Source organism: Bos indicus x Bos taurus, chromosome 6 (assembly GCF_003369695.1).
Source record: "Bos indicus x Bos taurus breed Angus x Brahman F1 hybrid chromosome 6, Bos_hybrid_MaternalHap_v2.0, whole genome shotgun sequence".
Lineage (NCBI taxonomy): Eukaryota > Metazoa > Chordata > Mammalia > Artiodactyla > Bovidae > Bos > Bos indicus x Bos taurus.
Window position 1 is genome coordinate 97,415,068 of NC_040081.1, and position 20,774 is coordinate 97,435,841.

General features: G+C 37.4%; 1 protein-coding gene and 1 non-coding gene across 3 annotated transcripts in view; both read left to right on the top strand.

Moving 5' to 3' along the window:
• Positions 1-19,566, top strand: part of COPS4 (COP9 signalosome subunit 4) — a 38,784-nt gene extending 19,218 nt beyond the window's left edge. The window contains exons 7-10 of one of the 2 annotated variants that reach the window (XM_027544913.1): positions 6,988-7,158; positions 10,991-11,106; positions 12,752-12,836; positions 19,043-19,566. In XM_027544913.1, coding sequence (XP_027400714.1) covers positions 6,988-7,158; positions 10,991-11,106; positions 12,752-12,836; positions 19,043-19,176 — 506 coding nt within the window. In that variant the 3' untranslated portion in view covers positions 19,177-19,566. The remainder of the gene's footprint in view (positions 1-6,987; positions 7,159-10,990; positions 11,107-12,751; positions 12,837-19,042) is intronic. The other variant, XM_027544914.1, reaches the window with a different exon arrangement.
• Positions 3,045-3,179, top strand: LOC113894816. Its single transcript, XR_003511661.1, has one exon. It is a non-coding gene; the product is annotated as a small nucleolar RNA SNORA70 (small nucleolar RNA).
• Positions 19,567-20,774: the final 1,208 nt, after the last annotated feature.

Sequence of the window (20,774 nt, forward strand, 5' to 3'; positions counted from 1 at the left end):
GATCCCCTGGAGAAGGGAAAGGCTACCCACTCCAGTATTCTGGCCTGGAGAATTCCATGGAGTGTATAGTCCATGGGGTCGCAAAGAGTCAGACACGATGGAGTGCCTTTCACTGCTATTTGAGGATTTGGTGAGAAACTGTTCTTCAAGAGGATGTCTTACTAATACAGTTATGATAAATTTAATTAAAACATTTAAGCAGTAAGAGTAGGTTGCTAACTTAAGACGTTTTAAAAATATATATTTACCAGCCTCTTACCCACAGATATTAGGAATTGTTAAGAGATAATCTGATGGTTAGTTCTGCTAAAATATCACTGAAGAAAATGGATATTAAATTGAGAATTACACAGAGGAAAGTGAAAATTAAAATCTAGAAATGGGTGATATAATTAATGTACTGCTTTGGGGATTTAAAAAAATTTTTAATCTTCAAGCCTCACTTTTAGACCTGGCACTTATCTTTTTCTCCAGTAAATATAAGTAGTAAACTATTTTTTGTCTTTTTTACTAAACTACAGCATGTAAATCATTCAACTTATAAAGCAGGAAAGGGCATTGAGAGGAAATGCTGAGAATTCTAAGCCATGGTGTTTCTAAATCATTTTATAATGTTTGTTTTTGAACTGTGTTTAGTTGAGAGCCTAATGGCATATTCAGACTACACATTTCATTCTGTATGAAGCAGTGATCTTATTTATTTTTGTTACTGAAAAGACAGTACATAAAATGGTACCACTTTCTACTCTGAAGAACTATTACTGATTTCTTCTATCTGTTTCAGTATATAAGTGTGTATGCTCCTTTTTATACACAAATTATAACATGATATACACACTTTTGTAAGGTGCTTTTTTTATGTGGCTATCCATCACGGTGGTCTTTATACAACTCATAAAGCTCATTCTTTTTTATTTTCTGTCCTTTGGCTTTATCATAATTAGTCAATTACGATGCTGTAGTAATTATATGTGTACGTATAGGTTAAATTGTTGAATCTAAGGGTGCATACGTTTAAAATTTTGGTAGAAATTAAAATTGGCTTTTAACATTACCCTCTAAACAATAATGTCTGTGTGTACCTAATTGTTGTTGTGTTGTTCAGTTGCTTAGTTGTGTCTGACTCTTTGTGACCCCATGGACTGGAGCAAGCCCTGCTTCCCTGTCCTTCACTATCTCTTGGAGTTTGCTCAAGTTCACGTCCATTGGATTAGTTATACTGTCTAACCATCTCATCCTCTGCCGCCCTCTTCTCCTTTTGCCTTCAGTCTTTCCCAGCATCAAGGTCTTTTCCAATGTACCTGGTTACTCACACACATATTTCCAAATTTTTTTATCCTTACTAACCTGGTAGAAGAAAGGTAATATTTCATTCTAGTTTTAATTTGCGTTTCATTTACTATGAATGCTTTTGAGCATCTTTTCATGTGTTTTAAAAAAATCATTATTGAAAAACCCATTTTTTTTGAGTAAATTTGTCTGTTTATGTTCATTAGCCATTTTTTATCTTTTTCTTATAAAAACTGTTCACATATATAAGAAGTTAACAAGTTTTTCTCCCAGTTTATTATCTCTTTTTTGGCTCTATTGATGAAATTTTTGCCATTCAGAAACTTTAGATTTTTATATAGTTAAATATTTTAATCTTTTATAGCTTTGGGGTTTTGTTGACTTGCTTAAAAGGTCTTTCCTATTCTGAAATTACATATTTTAGATTCCTTCATGTTTTCTTCTGGTAGTTTTAGTTCTTGAATCCTCTGATCTTTCACTTCAGTTCGTTTCAGTCACTCAGTCATGTCTGACTCTTTGCGACCCCATGAACCGCAGCATGCCAGGCCTCCCTGTCCATCACCAACTCCTGGAGTTTACCCAAACTCATGTCCATTGAGTCAGTGATGCCATCCAACCATCTCATCTTCTGTCATTCCCTTCTCCTCCTGCCCTCAATCTTTCCTAGCATCAAGGTCTTTTCAAATGAATCAACTCTTCGCATCAGGTGGCCAAAGTATTGGAGTTTCAGCTTCAACATCAGTCCTTCCAATGAATACCCAGAACTGATCTCCTTTAGGATGGACTGGTTGGATCTCCTTGCAGTCCAAGGGACTCTCAAGAGTCTTCTCCAACATCACAGTTCAGAAGCATCAATTCTTTGGCGCTTAGCCTTCTTTATGGTCCAGCTCTCATCTCCATACATGACCACTGGAAAAACCATAGCCTTGGCTAGACGGACCTTTGTTGACAAAATAATGTCTCTGCTTTTTAATATGCTGTTTACGTTGGTCATAACTTTCCTTCCAAGGAGTAAGTGTCTTTTCATTTCATGGCTGCAGTCACCATCTGCAATGATTTAGACTGAAAAATTGAGAACCCTAGAGAGCTTTTGTTTCTGGACATAGTATTCTGTTCCATTAATTAGCCTGTGTATTTATGAATATACTAATACTATGCTCTTCAAATTATTATAGCTTTGTCTTTATAGTGTCTTATTATTAGCAGATCTTCTTACTCTTCATTACTCTTCTCTAAATTTTCCTAGCTTTTTGTTATATTTGCTTTCTCTCACTGACTCTCTTTCTCTCTCACATCCACGTGCATGCATGCGCATGCACACACACACACACACACACACACACACACACACAGGTTTTGATGTATCATTTTAAAGTAATTTGAAGGCACTCAAATTACTTTAAATCATGACACTCTTTCATATGTCATCATGTATCTCCTAAGAATAGAAACATTTTTTTCTGTGTAGCTGCAATACCATTATCATCCCTGAAAAAGTTAACAGTGATTCCACTGTAGAATTTAGCAGCTGGTCCATATTATCACTGCCTCAGTTAGCTTAAGGATATCTTTTATACCTGCCTTTTTCATCTTAAATAAGGAGCAATTTTATATGTGGTATTTGGTGATTATGCCTCTTTAGATTCTTTTAGTCTAGAAGAGTTTCCTCATTCCCCGCCCCACCCCCAACTTTATTGTGGTATAGTTCACATACAACATTGTATATAGTTTCCTCACTTGAAAAAAAAAAACTTTTGCAGCCAATTAAGCCGACTGTGCTCTTTTCCCCGTGGGGGCCCAGTGTGCAGTGGCTGCAAACAGCAGCCTCCTCGGTAGTGTATGCAGCCTGTTGCCTGTACAGGTTGCCCTAAGGGACCTTGGATACAACTCTTTCCAGTGGACTTTGATGACTGGCATGCTATCCCCAGTCTAAGCTCCAGACAGGTATGCGTGGTGCCCTTGGAAAGCCCTGGGGCACACTGGCCAGGGTCCACATTGGCCAAGTCATAATGTCCATCCCCACTGAGCTGCAGAACAAGGAGCCTGTGATTGAGGCCCTCTGTGGGGCCACGTTCAAGTTCCTTGGCCGCCAGAAGATCTACATCTCCAAGAACTGAGCGTTTACTAAGTTTAGTGCAGATGAACTTGAAAACATGGTGGCAGAAAAGCAGCTCATCCTGGATGGCGAGGGGTCACATATTACATATACAACCCTGATGGTGGCCCTCTGGACAAATGAGGGGCCCTGCCCTTATGAGAGCCTGGGGGCTGTCCCCTCCTTCCTCTTGCCCACTGATGAATCTTACGTTCCTGTCCAAAAAAAAAAAAAAATACTGACTTTGAAGTTATTACATAGAATATCCTTCATCCTACATTTTTTGATCTATATGATACGTACTATGCTTAGTTGCACAGTTGTGTCCAACTCTTTGCGACCCCATGGACTGTAGCCCGCCAGGTTCCTCTGTCCATGGAATTTTCTAGGCAAGAATATTGGAGGGAAATGCCATTTCCTCCTCCTGGGGATCTTTCCCACCTAGGGATTGAACGTGTGTCTCTTGCATCTCCTGCATTGGTGGATTCTTTACACCGTGCCACCTGGGAAGCCCTCTTTGAGAGAGAGAGAGAGAGAGATATGATATATATAGTTATGATATATATAGTTAATTTATTCCTTAATCCCATAGATCCCTTATAAAATAGAAATTATAGCCAGAGGTTATGTTAGATTCAGGTTAAATTTTTTTCTAGCAAGAATACCTTATAATGATACTATATACTCGCTGTATTGAATCATGTCAGCACATACTGCTACATTGTCCCACTGTTAGTGATGCTGAGTTTGTTCATTTAATTAAGGTAGAAACTCCATTGTAAAGGTACATTGTCCTCTTTGTATTTTGTAAGCAATTCATGGGGTGCTGCTTTGACACCACAAAAATTCTGTTTTCCAAATTCCTTTCCATGATTTAATATCTGTTAATAATCCTTGCTGGATCACTCATTGCATATAATATAAAATGAAAATGAAAAATGGTGAATTATTCATTCTTTGCCCTTTTTTTCCCCAAATATCACTGTGAACTTTTTCTCTGCTTATTCTTCTGCATGTAGAAGCACACAAAACTGTACACACAGAAACATGTATGTACAGAAAACATGTACACATAGGAAACTGTACATACAGAAACATGTATGTACAGAAAACATGTACACACAGAAAACTGTACATAGCAAAAGTGTAGAAACATGTATGTACAGAAAACATGTACACATAGGAAACTGTACATACAGAAACATGTATGTACAGAAAACATGTACACACAGAAAACTGTACATAGCAAAAGTGTACACTTCAGTGAATTGTCACAGATGAAAGCCATCATAGAGTCAATGCTCAGAAAAAGAAACAAAATATTTCCAGCACCGTGAAAGCCTCTGTCCTGCTTTCTCCTAATCTCTGTCCCTAACCCCCAACCCCTAAGAGCTGTCATTAGTATATAATTAGTTTTGCCTGCTTCTTATATTTATATGAATGAAGTCATGTAGTACGTATACTCTTGTTCTTTCTTCTTTTGCTCAACTTTATGAAATTTATCCACATTGTTACAGGTACTTTCTTCATTTTTATTGTTGTATGATATCACATTCTGTGAATATACCACATTGTTTATCCTGTTGACTTGTCATTGGCTATTAGTAATAGTACTGCTATGAATATTCTTATATATTTGACTCAATTTTTAAATTTTATTTGTGTTACAGTAAATTATAGTTGTGATTCTTTTTGATGGTCGAGTTGTCCCAAATGTGACCAAATTATGTCTTTTTGACATGGCCCCCCTGTTAGTCTTTGAGTACTAGCCCGATATGTAGTATAAAAAGATGCCTTAGGCTCCTTTTGTATTTCCCCTGCCCCAGACGTGAAATCAGCTATTTTTTAAGGATTTCTAGTTCCTCTTAGGAGAAGGCAGCGGCACCCCACTCCAGTACTCTTGCCTGGAAAATCCCATGGACGGAGGAGCCTGGTAGGCTGCAGTCCATGGGGTCGCTAAGGGTCGGGCATGACTGAGCGACTTCACTTTCACTTTTCACTTTCATGCATTGGAGAAGGAAATGGCAACCCACTCCAGTGTTCTTGCCTGGAGAATCCCAGGGACAGGGGAGCCTGGTGGGCTGCCGTCTATGGGGTTGCATAGAGTCAGACACGACTGAAGTGACTTAGCAGCAGCAGCAGTTCTTCTTAATGAGGTTAGCAAGATCAGGGTACTAGGTATGCTCACTGATGCTAGATGTCATTGTCATTAGGCTCTTTCAGTATATAGAGCTAAAAATAAATTTAAAAAGAAAAAGTCTGTTCATAGTTTTATTTCCATTAGTTCACTTTTTAATGTCATCAGTTATCATGTGATTTTCCACCACTTAAAGGTACTCAAGGTGTAAATTGAGACTATGAAAATCAAGTTTTCCATCTGAGAAATGTTTGTTCATCTTTCATCAATTTTTTATTATAACCAGAAGGATGCATGTTTGTTACAGAAATATAAGTAAGCAAGAAGAAGAAAATAGCAATTAGCTATAATTTGAACCATTTGTAACATTTTGGCATATGATTGGTTCTCCATATCCATGGGTTCTGCATCTGCAGATTCAACCACCCATGGATTAAAAATATTTGGGGAAAAAATTTTTAGGAAGTTCCAAAAGCAAAACTTGAATTTGCTGGTGCCAGCCAGAACTATTTACATAGCATTTACATTTTATTTACATTGTATTACATTACATTACAATGTACATTGTACATTGTATTATACATAATCTGGAGATGATCTGAAATATAAGGGAGGATGTATGAAGGTGGTGCAAATAGAACATTATTTTACTTAAGTGACTTTTGCATTGGCAAGTTTTGGTATTTATGAGGGAGTCTTGGAACCAGTCCCTGATGGCTACTGAGAGAATGATTGTGTATCATAGTCTTCACAGATGAATATAGAGTTGATCCTTATTATTCCCAGATTCCATGTAGGTGAATCTACCTACTTGCTAAAATTTGTCACCCCCTCCCAAATCAATACTTGAGGTGCTTTTACAGTCATTTGTAGACATGTGCAGAGCAGCAAAAAATTTGAGCCCTTCTACTTAAATTGTTTCCAGCTGGTGTCAAACAAGGTGATGTTCTACATTGTTTCAGCTCTCCTTCTATAAACAAATGTCCTTTTTTGTGGTCTATTTGATACTCTTCACATTTTCATGCATTTGTTGATGGTTTTGCTGTTTTTAAATGGTCCCTAAGCATAGTGTCATAGTATTATCTTGTGTTCTCAAGTGTGGGAAGTCTGTGATGTGTCTTATGGAGAATATACGTGTGGTAAGTTAGATAAGTTCTTTCACATGAGTTATAGTGTAAGCCATAAATTAAAGTGCCTTTAAACAAACACACAAGACAAGATTACATGTTGACCAGTTGAGAAAAATGCTGTGACCAGGGGCTCAGAGGAACCTAATCCTGTGTCAGCCCTAGGAGCAGCAGTTGGGTATTCACTAATTCAGTGTTGGCAGCGACTTTATAGGACATAGCTACTACAAATAATGAGGATCAGCTGTATATTTTAGTAGGCAAAATGGGGTCCTAAGAAAGATTGTTTTTCATTGAAAGAAGAGTGAGAATGTCTGATGCTTGCTTGTTTGCCTTAGGACAGCAGCGTTCTCGGATGCTAGCTACTCTTTTTAAGGACGAAAGGTGCCAACAGCTTGCTGCTTATGGAATCCTAGAGAAAATGTACCTAGACAGGATCATCAGAGGAAACCAACTTCAAGAATTTGCTGCCATGCTGATGCCTCACCAGAAAGCAACTACAGCTGATGGTAATGACTGCTTCTTATAAGTATGTGGTAGTGAATATTCAGGTCACACTAGTGGAACATATGTTAAATTTGAAGAGTCTTGATATCTTTCTGTAATATTTTTGTCTAGTACTTGATAAAAAATGAATATTGACTGAAGATGAATATCATACATGGATATGAGTTTGGAATATAAGGGTAGACCTACTGGAAAGCATTTTTTGGAATATTTTTTTGGAAACTGAAAAGGCAGAAGAATTATAGGCTAGGCTTATAGCACCCGATTTTTTTTAAACTCAAACCATTTGGTAAGTACCTTAATGAATTTTAAACATCAGTTTGTAGCAGAGCATAATTACCCAGTCCTATTTTAGATAGAGCAAAATTTGGCACAGTAGCTTGCGCAAGCTTATTAAGGGGTAAGTGTTTCCAATAAGAATAGAACTTGGTGTTGTGTTTCCTACTATTTGCTTAAGTCAGACTGTCTTTGCTGGGAAAGAATTTTTAATAGATGCTTGTTCATACATCAGTAATTTTAAGTATGTTTATCTATAGAGATTTTAAGGTAGCTTACAACAGTATCACACATGACTAAAAATATAGATGTAGACCACTAGAAATATGGAAAAGGTTAAGACAGACATGCAGATTTGTCAAACTCATTGCCTTGGATTCACTGTCATCCCATATTGAAGAGAATCTAGCTGTATACAATTATTTATGTAAGATTTGGCAAAAAGGTATATATATATACCTCACCAGTCACTGCCCTAGTTCCCAGATTTACTGAAGCAATTATATTGACCTATTGAATTTCTTTTATTTAATTGTACATTAAGAAACAAATAATTATCTGTCTAAAGGAGATAATTTATTCTATAGGATATTCTTTATGAAGATAGTGAGAAAAATTCCATTTCGGTCTTAGGATTAGTTGTGATTCTCCAAGCACTTGATTTAAGTAATGTGAGTTGATAAACTGATTGATTTTCTTAATTTGATAGGCTGCTAGAAAGTTTAAAAAATTAAACTTGTAGCCCACCTGTAATGGGTATGTTTTGACCATTGCTATTCTTCTCTTTTTTAATTTCAAGTTTTCTTGTCTCCTGTGTATTCTGAGTAACTTTAATAAATTCTTTTGCAGGAAGTTACCTGATAAAAGCTAAATAAATAAAAAGTTTCTAGAACTGATATAATTAAACTTCAGATTTGACTTTGTGCTTTCTGGCCAAAGAAAGAAAAAATAAAATTAGATTACTCTTCTAAAATGAGGGATTCTAACTAGGATCTCTGAGAATGCAAATGATTTTCAAATTTCTCACAGGAGACTGTGTATATAGGACAGGCATTTTGTCTTCTTCTTCCATTTTAGCCTTTGTTACTTTATTTATTTTTCGTGGCCATCTTTGTTTATTGTCATTACAACGCCTAGGCTAGCAATCTTGAGACATAGTGTTGTTGTTATTATTACAATTCGGTGGTTTTGGTATATTCCCAGGGTTTTGCAGTGTTACTGCTAAGCTATTTTCTGCCCTGTAGATTTGCCTGTTCTGATCATTTCATATAAATGGAATCATACAAGATGTGATCTCTTGTGACTGGCTTCTTTCACTTAGCTTGATGTTTCCAAGGTTCATCTGCGTTGTAGTGTGTATCAGTACTTCATTCACTTTTATTGCCAAGTAACATTGTGTTACCTCATTTTATTTCATCAGTTGATGGACATTCAGATACTGTTGTGAACATTCATGTAAAAGTTTTTATATGGACATAGGTTTTTAATTTTTAAAATTTTTAATTCTCTTGGATATATATCTAGCAGTGGAATTACTGGGTCATATGGTAGCTAATGTCTGTACAAAAACTTTTACATGAATGTTCACAACAGCCTTATTAATAGCAAAAACAACCTAAATGTCCATCAACTGATAAAGAGGTGTGCTGCAGTCCATGGGCTCACAAAGAGCTCGACATGACTGGGCAGCTGAATAGCAACAGCAGCATGGTAACTATGTTTAGTCTTTTGAGGAGCTGCCAGACTGTTTTCCTCCAGTTTACATTCCTGTGTGTGCGGGTTCCATCTTCTCCATGTTTTCTCCCACAGTTGTTATTATCTGTCTTTTTGATTGTCTTCCTACCCACTAGTCATCCTAGTGGGTATGAAGTGTGGTATCTTGTTATGGTTTTGACTTGCATTTCCCTGAGGGCTTAATGATGTTGAACACCTTTTCATATGCTTATTGGCCACTTTTAAATTGGGTTATTTGTTTTTTTTATTATTAAATTGTGTGAATTCTTATATATTCTAGATGTTATCATTGCCAGATAAGTATCTTCTCCCATTGTATGTGTTGTTTCTTCACTGTTGATGGTATCTTTTGAAACCCAAAAGTTATTAATTTTTAAGAAATCCAATTTATGTTTTTTTCTTTTGTTGCTTATGCTTTAAGTGTTGTATCTAAAAGGCTGTTGCCTAATCCAGGGTCATAAAAAGTTGCTCTGTTTTCTTCTATAATTGCAGCACTTACCTTTAGGTCTTTGATTAATGTTAAATTAATTTTTGTATGTGGTGTGAAGTAGGGGTCCAACTTTACTTTGCATGTGAATATTCAGTTGTCCTAGCACCATTTGCTGGACTCTTATTTCCCCACTGAATTACCTTGGCATCTTTGTTGGCAATCAATTGACTGTAAATGTGAGTTTATTTCTGGACTCTAAATTCCGTTCCCTTATTCTTATGTCTGTCCTCACACCAGAATTCCCCAGTCTTGATTACTGTGTCTCAGTAGTAAAATCAGAAAATTTGAAATCAGAAAATCAGAAATTTTGAGCCTTCCAGCTTTGTTCTTTTTCAACATTGTTTTGGCTCCTCTGGGTCCTTTGAATTTCCATGTGAATTTTAAGATGAGTTTGTCAATTTCTGTGAAGAAGCCAGCTGGGATTTTGTTAGGGACCGCACTGAGCCGGTAGATCAATTTGGGGAATTAACAATATTAAATCTTCCATATTTTCCTATTTATTTAGGTCTTTATATTGGAAAGTGGCTAAGAGTAGATCTTAAAAGTCCTCATCACAAGAAAAAAATTGTAACTGTGAGGTGATGACACTAGTTAACTAAACTGGTGATGATCATTTCACATTATGTACATATATCAACTCACTGTGTTATACACTTTAAATGAATACAGTGTTACATGTTAATTATATCTCAATAAAAGGGAAAAAAAGAATCAGGTGAGCCCAGCAGTCTAACACTTTGAGAATGGGGCCTTAGGTCCAGAACTCTGTCAGGCCGTTTTATCCTTCTTAGAGGAAGATCCTATGCCTGATATCTCACGAGGGGATCTTGGCTTCCAAACATTTCTCACATTTGCCTCAGTACAGTGCTTGTGCAGTGCCCAGAGGAATAGAGACAGTCCCATTGCTCTGTATGTTTTGACTTATCAACCTTACAGCACAGGTTGTATGATTGTTTTGCTGCTGCTTGCTGATCATGTTTTGCTGCTGCTTGCTGATCAAATTTGTGCTTATAGCAAGAGAAGAGAAGGCAATGAAGCTGCTAACTAGTCCAAGGAAGCAAATCCAGAAATCCAGAAACCCCAAATCCAGAGGACTAAATCTGTTCAGCTAATAAGTAACTACTTGCCAGTCATCTTCTAAATGTTATTTTTATTTAATTGTATGATTCCAAATGTACCAATTAGTGCATCTTGGTTGCTTTTAAAATGTTGATAAGAATAAAGACAATGATTATGAATTATTACATGTCTGGAAAAATTTTTTTTAAAAAAGATGCGTCTTTTAAGAGTGTAAACCTAGTTTCAAAATTATAACTTTCTTATTTATATTTAAGGTTCTAGCATCTTGGACAGAGCTGTTATTGAACACAATTTATTGTCTGCAAGCAAATTATATAATAATATTACCTTTGAAGAACTTGGAGCCCTTTTAGAGATTCCTGCAGCTAAGGTATTTTCTTATTTCCAATACATAAAAAGGAAGTTAGACTAAATCATTGATATAAAGAGAAAATAAAATACATACAGTTGGACCTTAATAACTGTGGATGAAAAATTTGTGGATATGGAGGGGGCCAGCTGTATTCATTGTACTACTCCATTTTATGTAAGGGTCTGGAGCCTCTGTGGATTTTGGTAGACAGGGCCCTCATGGAACCAATCCCCCAGGACTGATATTGAGGGAGGACTATAATCGGTAAATATTGTATGCATTGTATGTATGCAATAAAAATATACATAAAAAGCCTCAGATAAATGCAAGTAAATTATCTGAGTGTTAAAATAGTACTATAATGGAATTAATTATCTTTGGTTTTGGATTTTTTTTAAGTTGTAATTCATGGTAAAGTGACCTAGAATGGAAATCTTAAAGGGGTTCCAGGTTATGATTCCCATTTTGTAAGAATATCTTTGTTTCATATCTGTTCAAATCCACTTCAGAGCGGTTTCTGATTTTTAACTAACGTTTGCCTCAATTCTTTTTCCTGCTCTTTAATGACTATGGTAATACTATAAGCTATTCTGTTGTAACCTCTGTGGTTGATTTAACTTAAGAAGTTGGCTGCATTATTAGGGAGTTGACTTCATTCTTAGTCATGATAAAGTTTGGTTGGCTATGTATAAATTCTGGACAAGTGTCGGTGTTATTTAGAGGGTATTTCCAGTGTCATCTAGAAAACATTCTCTTAATTTTAAATAACAAAAACAAGCAATCAACCTTACTTTTACTAACTTGTAGACCTTAAAGTCATGCAGTTATGGTCACATCCCCTTTAATCTGTTAGAAAATACTAAATTAAAATTTTACTAACACAGTTCCTTTACATGTATGCATTTAATACACAGTAAAGGCAGTGGAACCATTTTGGAACCAGGCCTTTAGTTACCATTAATAGATGCTTTCTTCTTAGGCTTTGAGGTATGACTCCTTGCTGAGACTAAGGGAAGTGAATATATTTTTAGCAGTAAATGCTAGTCACAGTCCGTTCAGGAGTGAATTAGGGTTGATTATGAACATGATCAGAATTACTATAAAGACGGTCACAACCCAGTTTTCTTAACAGACAGTAAACATGAAGTATGTCTTTAGGAATTAGAGGACCTTCTGCTCCCCTTTAATTGTTTTTAAGTCCTTTCATTTCCCTGTTAAATTTGAACACTTCCTACTTTCAGTTTTTCCTTCAAAAAAACTACTGTCTTAAATAGTTTTGGGGGTAATAATGTGAAAACTGAAATGAAATAGAATAAGAAAAGCTAAGGATTTTTTTGAGGTGTGGATCCCAGAGAGAAGAAAAATTGTGAGTTTGATTTTGAGCAGAGAGAAAAATTGCTAAGAGGGCTAGGTGCTTGTTCAAAATCTTACAAGAGAAACAGATCCCAGTTAGCGTAAAATAATGGATTGTACCCAGAAAGAATTGGGGGATTAAATAGGCAGATTTACAAGATTTGTTCTTGTAACGAACGGCAGATGAACGCATACATAAGGCTTAGTGATGGTCAGCTAACCCAAAAGCTTTCAGTTCTGTTGATGAGCATGTGTGAATAACTCAATATGATAATTAAAATGTCTAAGAGTTTTTTTTTGTTTTAAACAGGCAGAAAAGATAGCATCACAAATGATCACAGAAGGACGTATGAATGGATTTATTGATCAGATTGATGGAATAGTTCATTTTGAAAGTAAGAAGTTTTGCTTGGTTATAGCATGATGAAATGACAGTGTTGTGTATTTGTGATTAAAACATGCTGAGTGAGCAATTGCCGAGCATTATCCTTTGACCCAGAATCTTACTACTGGAGTGAACTTATTTCCCAGAGAAATTGTTGTTGTTGTTGTTCAGTCACTCAGTCGGGTCCGACTCTTTGTGACCCCATGGACTGCAGCATGCCAGGTTTCCCATCCTTCACCATCAGCAGGAGCTTGCTCACACTCATGTCCATCGAGTTGGTGATGCCATCCAACCATCTCATCCTCTATCATCCCCTTTTCCTGCCTTCAATCTTTCCCAGCATCAGGGACTTTTCCTGTGAGTCAGTTCTTCGCATCAGGTGGCCAAAGTATTGGAGCTTTCCTTTAGGATTGACTAGTTTGGTCTCCTTGCAGTCCAAACGCAAGGAGGAAAAATTGAAACTGGAATTGTTATATTCATTCATTTACTCACCAAAGATTTATTGACTACATACCATGTAACGGGCGTGTAGAAAGGACAGTTGCATTTCCTATCAACAGCTCACTAAACTGATGGAGGCAGACAGATAAGTAGATCTCGCGACTTTCTCGTTTGTCTTAAAACCTCCGCAGCCCGTCTTCCCACCTCATTTGTGCCCTGGACCTTACTGCACCAGAACCATTCTGCTTGGACAGTTGTAACTTGAAATACCCACCTCTGGCCATGGCCTTTCCCCAGCCTTTTTAGTGGTCTTTCTCAGGTACGTCTGCTTTACCTCTTCCTTGACTGCGCTGGAGCCTTCCATCTGTGACTTTCACTTTCCTCCCGTCATCCTAGCCCTTTAAAATTCTTTTAATTTATTATTTTAAAAAGTTGTTTATATTTGGCTGTGCCAGGTCTCAGTTGTTTATATATTGGCTGTGCCTCGTTGTGGCATGCAGGATCTTTTTTTTTTTCTTTTTTTAAGTTGTAGCATATGAACTCTTTAGTTATGGCATGTGGGATCTAGTTCCCTGACCAGGGATTGAACCCAGGTCCCCTGCATTGGGAGTACAGAGTCTTACCACAGAACCTTCAGGGACGTCTCCCTTTTTAAAGTTTTGCCGTTCTTCTTACCCAGCTTAGAGTTCATGGTTCATCATTTCAGTTACTCTTTCTCAGAGGCCCCAGACCACTTGCCTGCTAACTTTGTTCCTGCTGTCCAGCAGGTCTTCACCTTGAATGACCCCATCCTTCAGCTTTTCCAGGCCTGTCCTTGAGTAGCTGAACTAGGGTTGCTGGAGAAGAGTCTAGAGTCCCAGATTGATTGATACCGCTGCAGATCCAGGATCCAGGGTTCTCAACACTGCCTGGGATTCTTCATACATTTCTCTAGTCCACTCTTTTTCCCTCCTCTGCAGTGACTGTTTCAGATTTCAGTTTCCTAAATCTCTGACTTTTGTCCTCCTTCACTCAGGAAAAAACTGCGTTTCCTATTCATAGGGAGAAGAAAAAAAGCTATTCATATGAAATTATCTTAACTTTATCAGATTTATAAACTCCTGAATGTTAAATATAGAGTGAATTTTGTCTTTTTCTTCTTTCATGTTATACTGGAGATGGATTCCATCTCTCTTTCTAGTTCTTCCACTTGAGATCCCTTCTCTGAACTCTGCCACTCCTTACCCCCAACAGAAATCTTTTTAAAGAACTTGAGCTTAGCAATTATTTTGTCCATTTTCATCCTCCCCACCCCCCCCCCCCACCTTTGTTGGCTTCTTTCTATCAATATTTAAACATACTCGGGTCTCTTCCATTTTAGTAAAAATCCTTATATCTTTCAGGCTTCATCTTGGCTTTACATCATGTCGAATAGGGTTGACCACTTACTCCTTTTTGATTGCCCCCACCCCTTTGACTTCTGTCCATCTCCTTCACCATGTTCTCCTGCTTCTCCTCCTTTTTCTCCAGGTATTCCTCCCAGCCATCTCTGTAGACTCTGTACTGCTTTACAGTTAAATATTGGGGCTGCTTAGGACTTACTCCTCGGCCTTTTTCTCCTCGCTCTGCTGAGTTACCCTAGTAACCTGGTACATCTTTCTCCTCACTCTGCTGAGTTACCCTAGTAACGTGGTACATCTACTCCTATTGATCCATCTCTATGCAGACAATACTTAGATTTCTAGTGTAAGTCTCTCTTCTGAGTCTCAGACTCAGCAGCTCTAATTGACAAGTAGGTGTTTCCAACTTGACTGCTTCGTGGGCATCTCAGAAGGAACATATCCAAAACCACATTTGCCGTTTCCCCTCCCTGCCTGCCTCTCAGAACAACCACCCAGCTCTCCAGAACTAGAGTGTTCACTTTCTCCAGCACCCTTATCCTTACCCCTTCTTTTCTTTGCTGCCCAGAATCCTTTCAACTTTCTGTCTTATGTGTATCTAGAATCCACATACTTTTCTTCATTTGTTCCTGTCACCACTCTATTCTAAGCTCCTATACCCTCTTTTGGGCTTAAGAAATAGCCTCTTAACTTTTTTCTCATGTCTGCAATTACTCCTTTCTAGTCCCATTGCCCTGCTATAGCCAGAGTGATTGTGATCTTTGAAAAATGCAAACAGGCAGAAAAAAGAAATAAACACCAAATGATTCAGTGTTACTCTATTCCATTACATGCTGGTTGAATGCTTTCCCCATTGCTTGTAGAGTAAAATTCTGCAAAGTCTCCAAAAGATCGTGCGTGACCCTTTATGAATTTCTCTTTCCAGTCCAGCCCACAGGTCTTTTTGTTTTCTCCATCATTGTAAGTTCCTTCCCACATCAGACATTGCAGAATAGCCATCCCTCCACAGCCAGCCTCTCCAGTCATCTTCTGTTTGTCCCCGTGTCTTAGTTTCAACAGCATTAATCAATAATGATTTTCCTGACTCCTCAGATTAGGAATAGCTCTAAGTTATATGTTCTTGTCACCCTGAATTTCTTGCTAGCATTAATTATAATTATTTCCATTTCTGTAGCTCTTTGTCTAAATGCCTGTTTCTGTTACCAAGCTCAGCTTCCTAGTGATCAATATTAAGTGTTTCTTATTCTCCATGGTATGTCCAACATCTTTTCCAGTGCCCTGCCTATTGTAAGTGGGAAATAAATAATTATTAAATTAACAAATACAGTATATGATGAATAGTATAGCAGAGGGGTAACCAAGTAAAAGAACAATTTAAATTAATGTCTGCCAACTTGATAGAATATGGAATATTTTCCTTTCTAATTTTCTTAGATTAAAAAAATTACAGTGGTAAGTCTGTTCTTATTAAGAAGTAAATGTTACACCAATGACTAAAGGAAGAGTCTGTAATATCTTTTCACTTTCTCTTGCATTCCTCTAACCCCACCTGTCTGGCACAACTAGTATCAGTCTGAAATCTTGTCTGTCTTTCTACATGCTTATATAGATAAGTAAAAAAAGGTAGGGACTTTAAAAAATGGTGTCCTACCTTAAAGTACATAGTATTCTACAAAGTGGTGTTTTTTTTTTTAAGTTAATATACCATGAACATATTTCAAGTCACTAGATACAAAATCTAATTTATTTGTTTTAATAGTTGTGTAGTTATTTCATGGAGTTCAACTATTCACCTGTTGATAGACATTCGGGTGCTTTCCTTGTGCAAATCTTTAAATCCTGGGACACTTAGTTCTCTAGAACGACGTCTCAGAAGTTACATACTTTGATGCTTCAGAGGATGTATGTATTTTGATTAATAGCTACTACCAGTTTGTTTTTCAGAAAGCTGTAGCCATTTACACTTCCACCAACATGAGAGAATGAATCTTTAACAATTGGATATTCTTTTTCTTTTTATCTTTTGCCAGTTGTTGGGGGGAAATACCACAGTATTGTCTTACTGTACATTTCCTTGGCACTGGTGATGTTTAAATCTTTCCATGTGTTGGTCATTAGCATTTTCTCATCTGTGAATTGATGTTATTTTTCTTACACATTTCCTTCCTTTCTTTTCCATACCTTTCCTGTATCAATGTTACAGATACTTTTCTCATTCTATTAGTTGTGTTTCTTTCTATTAGGCAATGTGTACCATAAACCCTAACCCCAGACACATTTAAAAGCTTTTTTTACAGCCAAATATGTCCATTTTTAATTTTATGACTTTTGTGCTTTCTGTATTGAGTAAGAAAGTCTCCTTCACTTTGGGGTTAAATTAATATTTAAAGTTTCTTTAATGTTTTATTTGTTGTTTTATATTTACAAATTCAGTCTGTAGTTCATTTTTGTGTATAATTTTAAGTCATGGTCTAGCTGTTTTTTTTTTAAAGATAGACTGCCAATTATGTGAGTATCATTTATTAAATAAAACATCCTTTCTGATCTTTGGGGTGTATTAGGTTTCGCGTGATGCTAGTTGTAAAGAACTCGACTGCCAGTGCAGGAAATGTAAGAGACACGGGTTTGATCCCTGGGTCGGGAAGATCCCGTGGAGTAGGACAAGGCAACCTGCTCCAGTATTATTGCCCGGAGAATCCCATGGGCAGAGGAGCCTGGTGGGCTACAGTCCTCAGGGTTGCAAAGAGTCGGACATGACTGAAGTGACTTGGCACGCACCCAGGTTTCACAAATTAGTTTGGATCTCTTTCTATACTCTTTTCAGTTCCGTGGATCTGTAACAATATTAGGTAATAAATTTATAATAGGTTTTACTGTTGATAGAGCAGACCCTATCCCTCCACTACTATTTTTTGATTGAGTTGAGATTCACATATGTGAGATTAATCATTCAGTATCATTTAGTATGTTTACAGTGTTGTACAACCAACATCTCTGCCTGATTCCAGAACAGTTTTATCTTCTCAAAAAGAAGCCCCATGCCCCTTAAGCACTTGCTCCTCATACCTCTCTCTCTCCAGCCCCTTAGCAGCTCATTTCTGTTGTCTCTATGCATTTACCTGTTCTGCATATTTGATACAAATGAAACCATACAATATGTGACCTTTTAGCTTCTTTCACATGACGTAGTATTTTCAAGTTTCACTCATGTTATAACATGTAGTCAGTACTTCATTCCTTTTTAAGGCTGAATAATACTTAGTTGTGTAGATATACTATAATCCTGCCCCTGTTTTCAATTTTCAAAATTATTTTGGCTATTCTCAAACATCAGTTTTTCCATATTAACTTTAGTAATTTTATGTTGTTCAGGAAGCAAAACAGAGAAAGGGGGGATTGTCTTGGAAATTTCTTTAAATTTATGTATTAATAGAAAAGGACTGATATTTTTAAGATATTACATCTTTCCAGCTGGAAATGTGATTTGTATCTGCTCAAGTTATTTTATGTCCTTTATTCAGATTTTATAGTTTTTTTTCCCTTCATTAATTCTGTGCCCAAATGTGTAAATGTTGGTGCTGTTTTGGATGGAGCTTGCTCCCTAGTTTTTCATTTCTAACTGCAGATTGCCGTGCAGAGAAAAGCGTGCTAGATCATGAAGTTTTTTGTTTGGAGTTTAAATATTAAAATATTGTTTAGAGTCCAGTAGAATCCCAGGGACCAGGGAGCCTGGTGGGCTGCCCTCTATGGGGTCACACAGAGTCAGACATGACTGAAGTGACTTAGCAGCAGCAGAGACAGCGTGGAGTAGATAAATAGACTTACTTTCCCCAGTAGGTGGCAGTGTCTTATGAAGGTATAAAGTGAAAGAAAGAAAGTCACTCAGTCCTGTCCGACTCTTTGTGACCCCACAGACTATACAGTCCATGGAATTCTCTAGGCCAGAATACTGGAGTGGGTAGCCTTTCCCTTCTCCAGGGATCTTCCCACTCCAGGGATCAAACCCAGGTCTCCTGCATTGCAGGCAGATTTTTTACCAACTGAGCCACAAGGGAAGCCCAAGAATACTGGAGTGGGTAGCCTATCCCTTCTCCAGTGGATCTTAAGGTATAAACTGAGTGAGGTGCTTTAACTTCAGTGAAGTCATCTTACTGTTGTGGCTGAGGTGGTTTGGTTGGTTTTATTTTGTGTATTTTTGTCTTCTTTTGTTTTATATTCTGTGCCAGTGATTGGAGTACTTTTCTTGACTGTTGCTTAATTAGTTTAATTTTATCAGCCAAGAGTTTTGAAGTAAACTTTTAAAAATCAGTGTTTGTGTATTTTGTCTTCTAACTCACATTCACTATGGTTGCAAAGGAGTAACCTCAGCTTTGTACATTATTCCTTTTTTCTTTAGCACGAGAAGCCCTGCCAACATGGGACAAACAGATCCAGTCACTCTGTTTCCAAGTGAATAACCTTTTGGAGAAAATTAGTCAGACAGCACCAGAATGGACAGCACAAGCCATGGAAGCCCAGATGGCTCAGTGACTCCTTGCAGACCGTCTGTGCACACTACATCTTTTTCCACGTTGTACGGATTCATTTCACTATCTCTCAAAAACATTTGCATCATGACCTTACATATTTCAATCCCTTTTATGCTGGATTCTATTTAAAGAAGACATTATTAGAGCAGGAAGTACAAGCATTTAAAAATATGTAGTTCCCATTTATTCAGGGTCTCTGTGTATCAAGCTAACTCAGACGTTTTGAAAGCTTTTTCTTTAAACAGAGTAAGTGAAATATCTGTGGCTAAGAAGTTTGGGATTTGTGATAACTTTGTAGTCATGTAAAAATAAGTGCTTTGTGCCTCTCCACATGTGGTTATTCTAATAAATGGAGAAGTGAGCCAAATAAAAGTAGTACTTTTGTTTTTAATTAGTGAATAGTGTTTTGTTCCTTTTCCCTTTCACTTAAGCAGACAATTATTTATCCCATTTGCAAGAAATGAAAAGAAAAGCCAAAAAGCCTCTTCCCTAGGTATTCACAGTCACAGAGCCAAGAGTCAGCATATGAAATACTTGTACCAAGTCTGAGAGCACACAGTGGAGAATTTTTTATTTAGCAGAGAAGGGTCAGCAAAGACTCCTCAGAATCATTCCAGCCTCCGTTCATATAGAAAATGGGGAAGGACTTTTAAAAAAGAGTCTGTAGGCAACTACCAGTTTCAACTCAAACATGTAAGGAGCTCAAGTAGTCACTCCATCCTCACAACAAGAAAAGGCTTAACAGGTGGAAAAAAATCAATTCCTTTTCTTAGATCCACCAGAGAATTGAGGTCACAGGGCACACCACCACTCCCAAAACTGGAGAAATAAAGAGTCACAGTAGAGGTCAGCTTACCAGGAGCAGACCAGCGTGGGCCAGTAACTGGTGACTAGTGAAATGGTAACTGACAAATTACTGGAGGCTAACTGTGGACTAGGACTTCTGTGGTGGCTCAGTGGTAAAGAATGCCTGCAATGCAGGGGATGTGGGTTACATCCCTGCTTTGGGAAGATCCCCTGGAGAGGGAAATGGCAACCCACTCCAGTATTCTTGCCTGGGAAATCCCATGGACAGAGGAGTCTGGTGGGCTGCAGCCCATGGGGTTGAAACAATAGCAATAAGTTTGGATTGGCAGGACAGTTAAAACCCCCTGGCACTCCAGGAAGTTCTCATGATTAAGATGAGGGATCCTCTTGTGTTTCAGGGGAGGAGAAAGCAACTATTTTGAAATACTTCCAGATCATTTTCCATGACAAAGGCCTGCCCTCTGAAGGAAATTACTCTACCAAGGCCTTATCTGACCTGGGGAAAAGCCAGCTGCATAATTTCAGTCCCTGTTAGCCTACTTGTGACACAACTTAGCAACTAAACAACAAAATTTTTTTTTTTAACTTTAGACAACATGTCAAGGACAGATGGGTAGTGTAATCAGAGAGATTGAAATTTCAGAACTATAAAATTTTAGGAATGTATATAATTGGTACACTAAGAAAGGATGGAGAAAATGGAATCACAGTATTTTTAATTAAAACCAGAGCATCAACAACAAAAAATGTGAGGCAAAAAGTGATAAAACTGCAAAAAGAAATAGATGAATC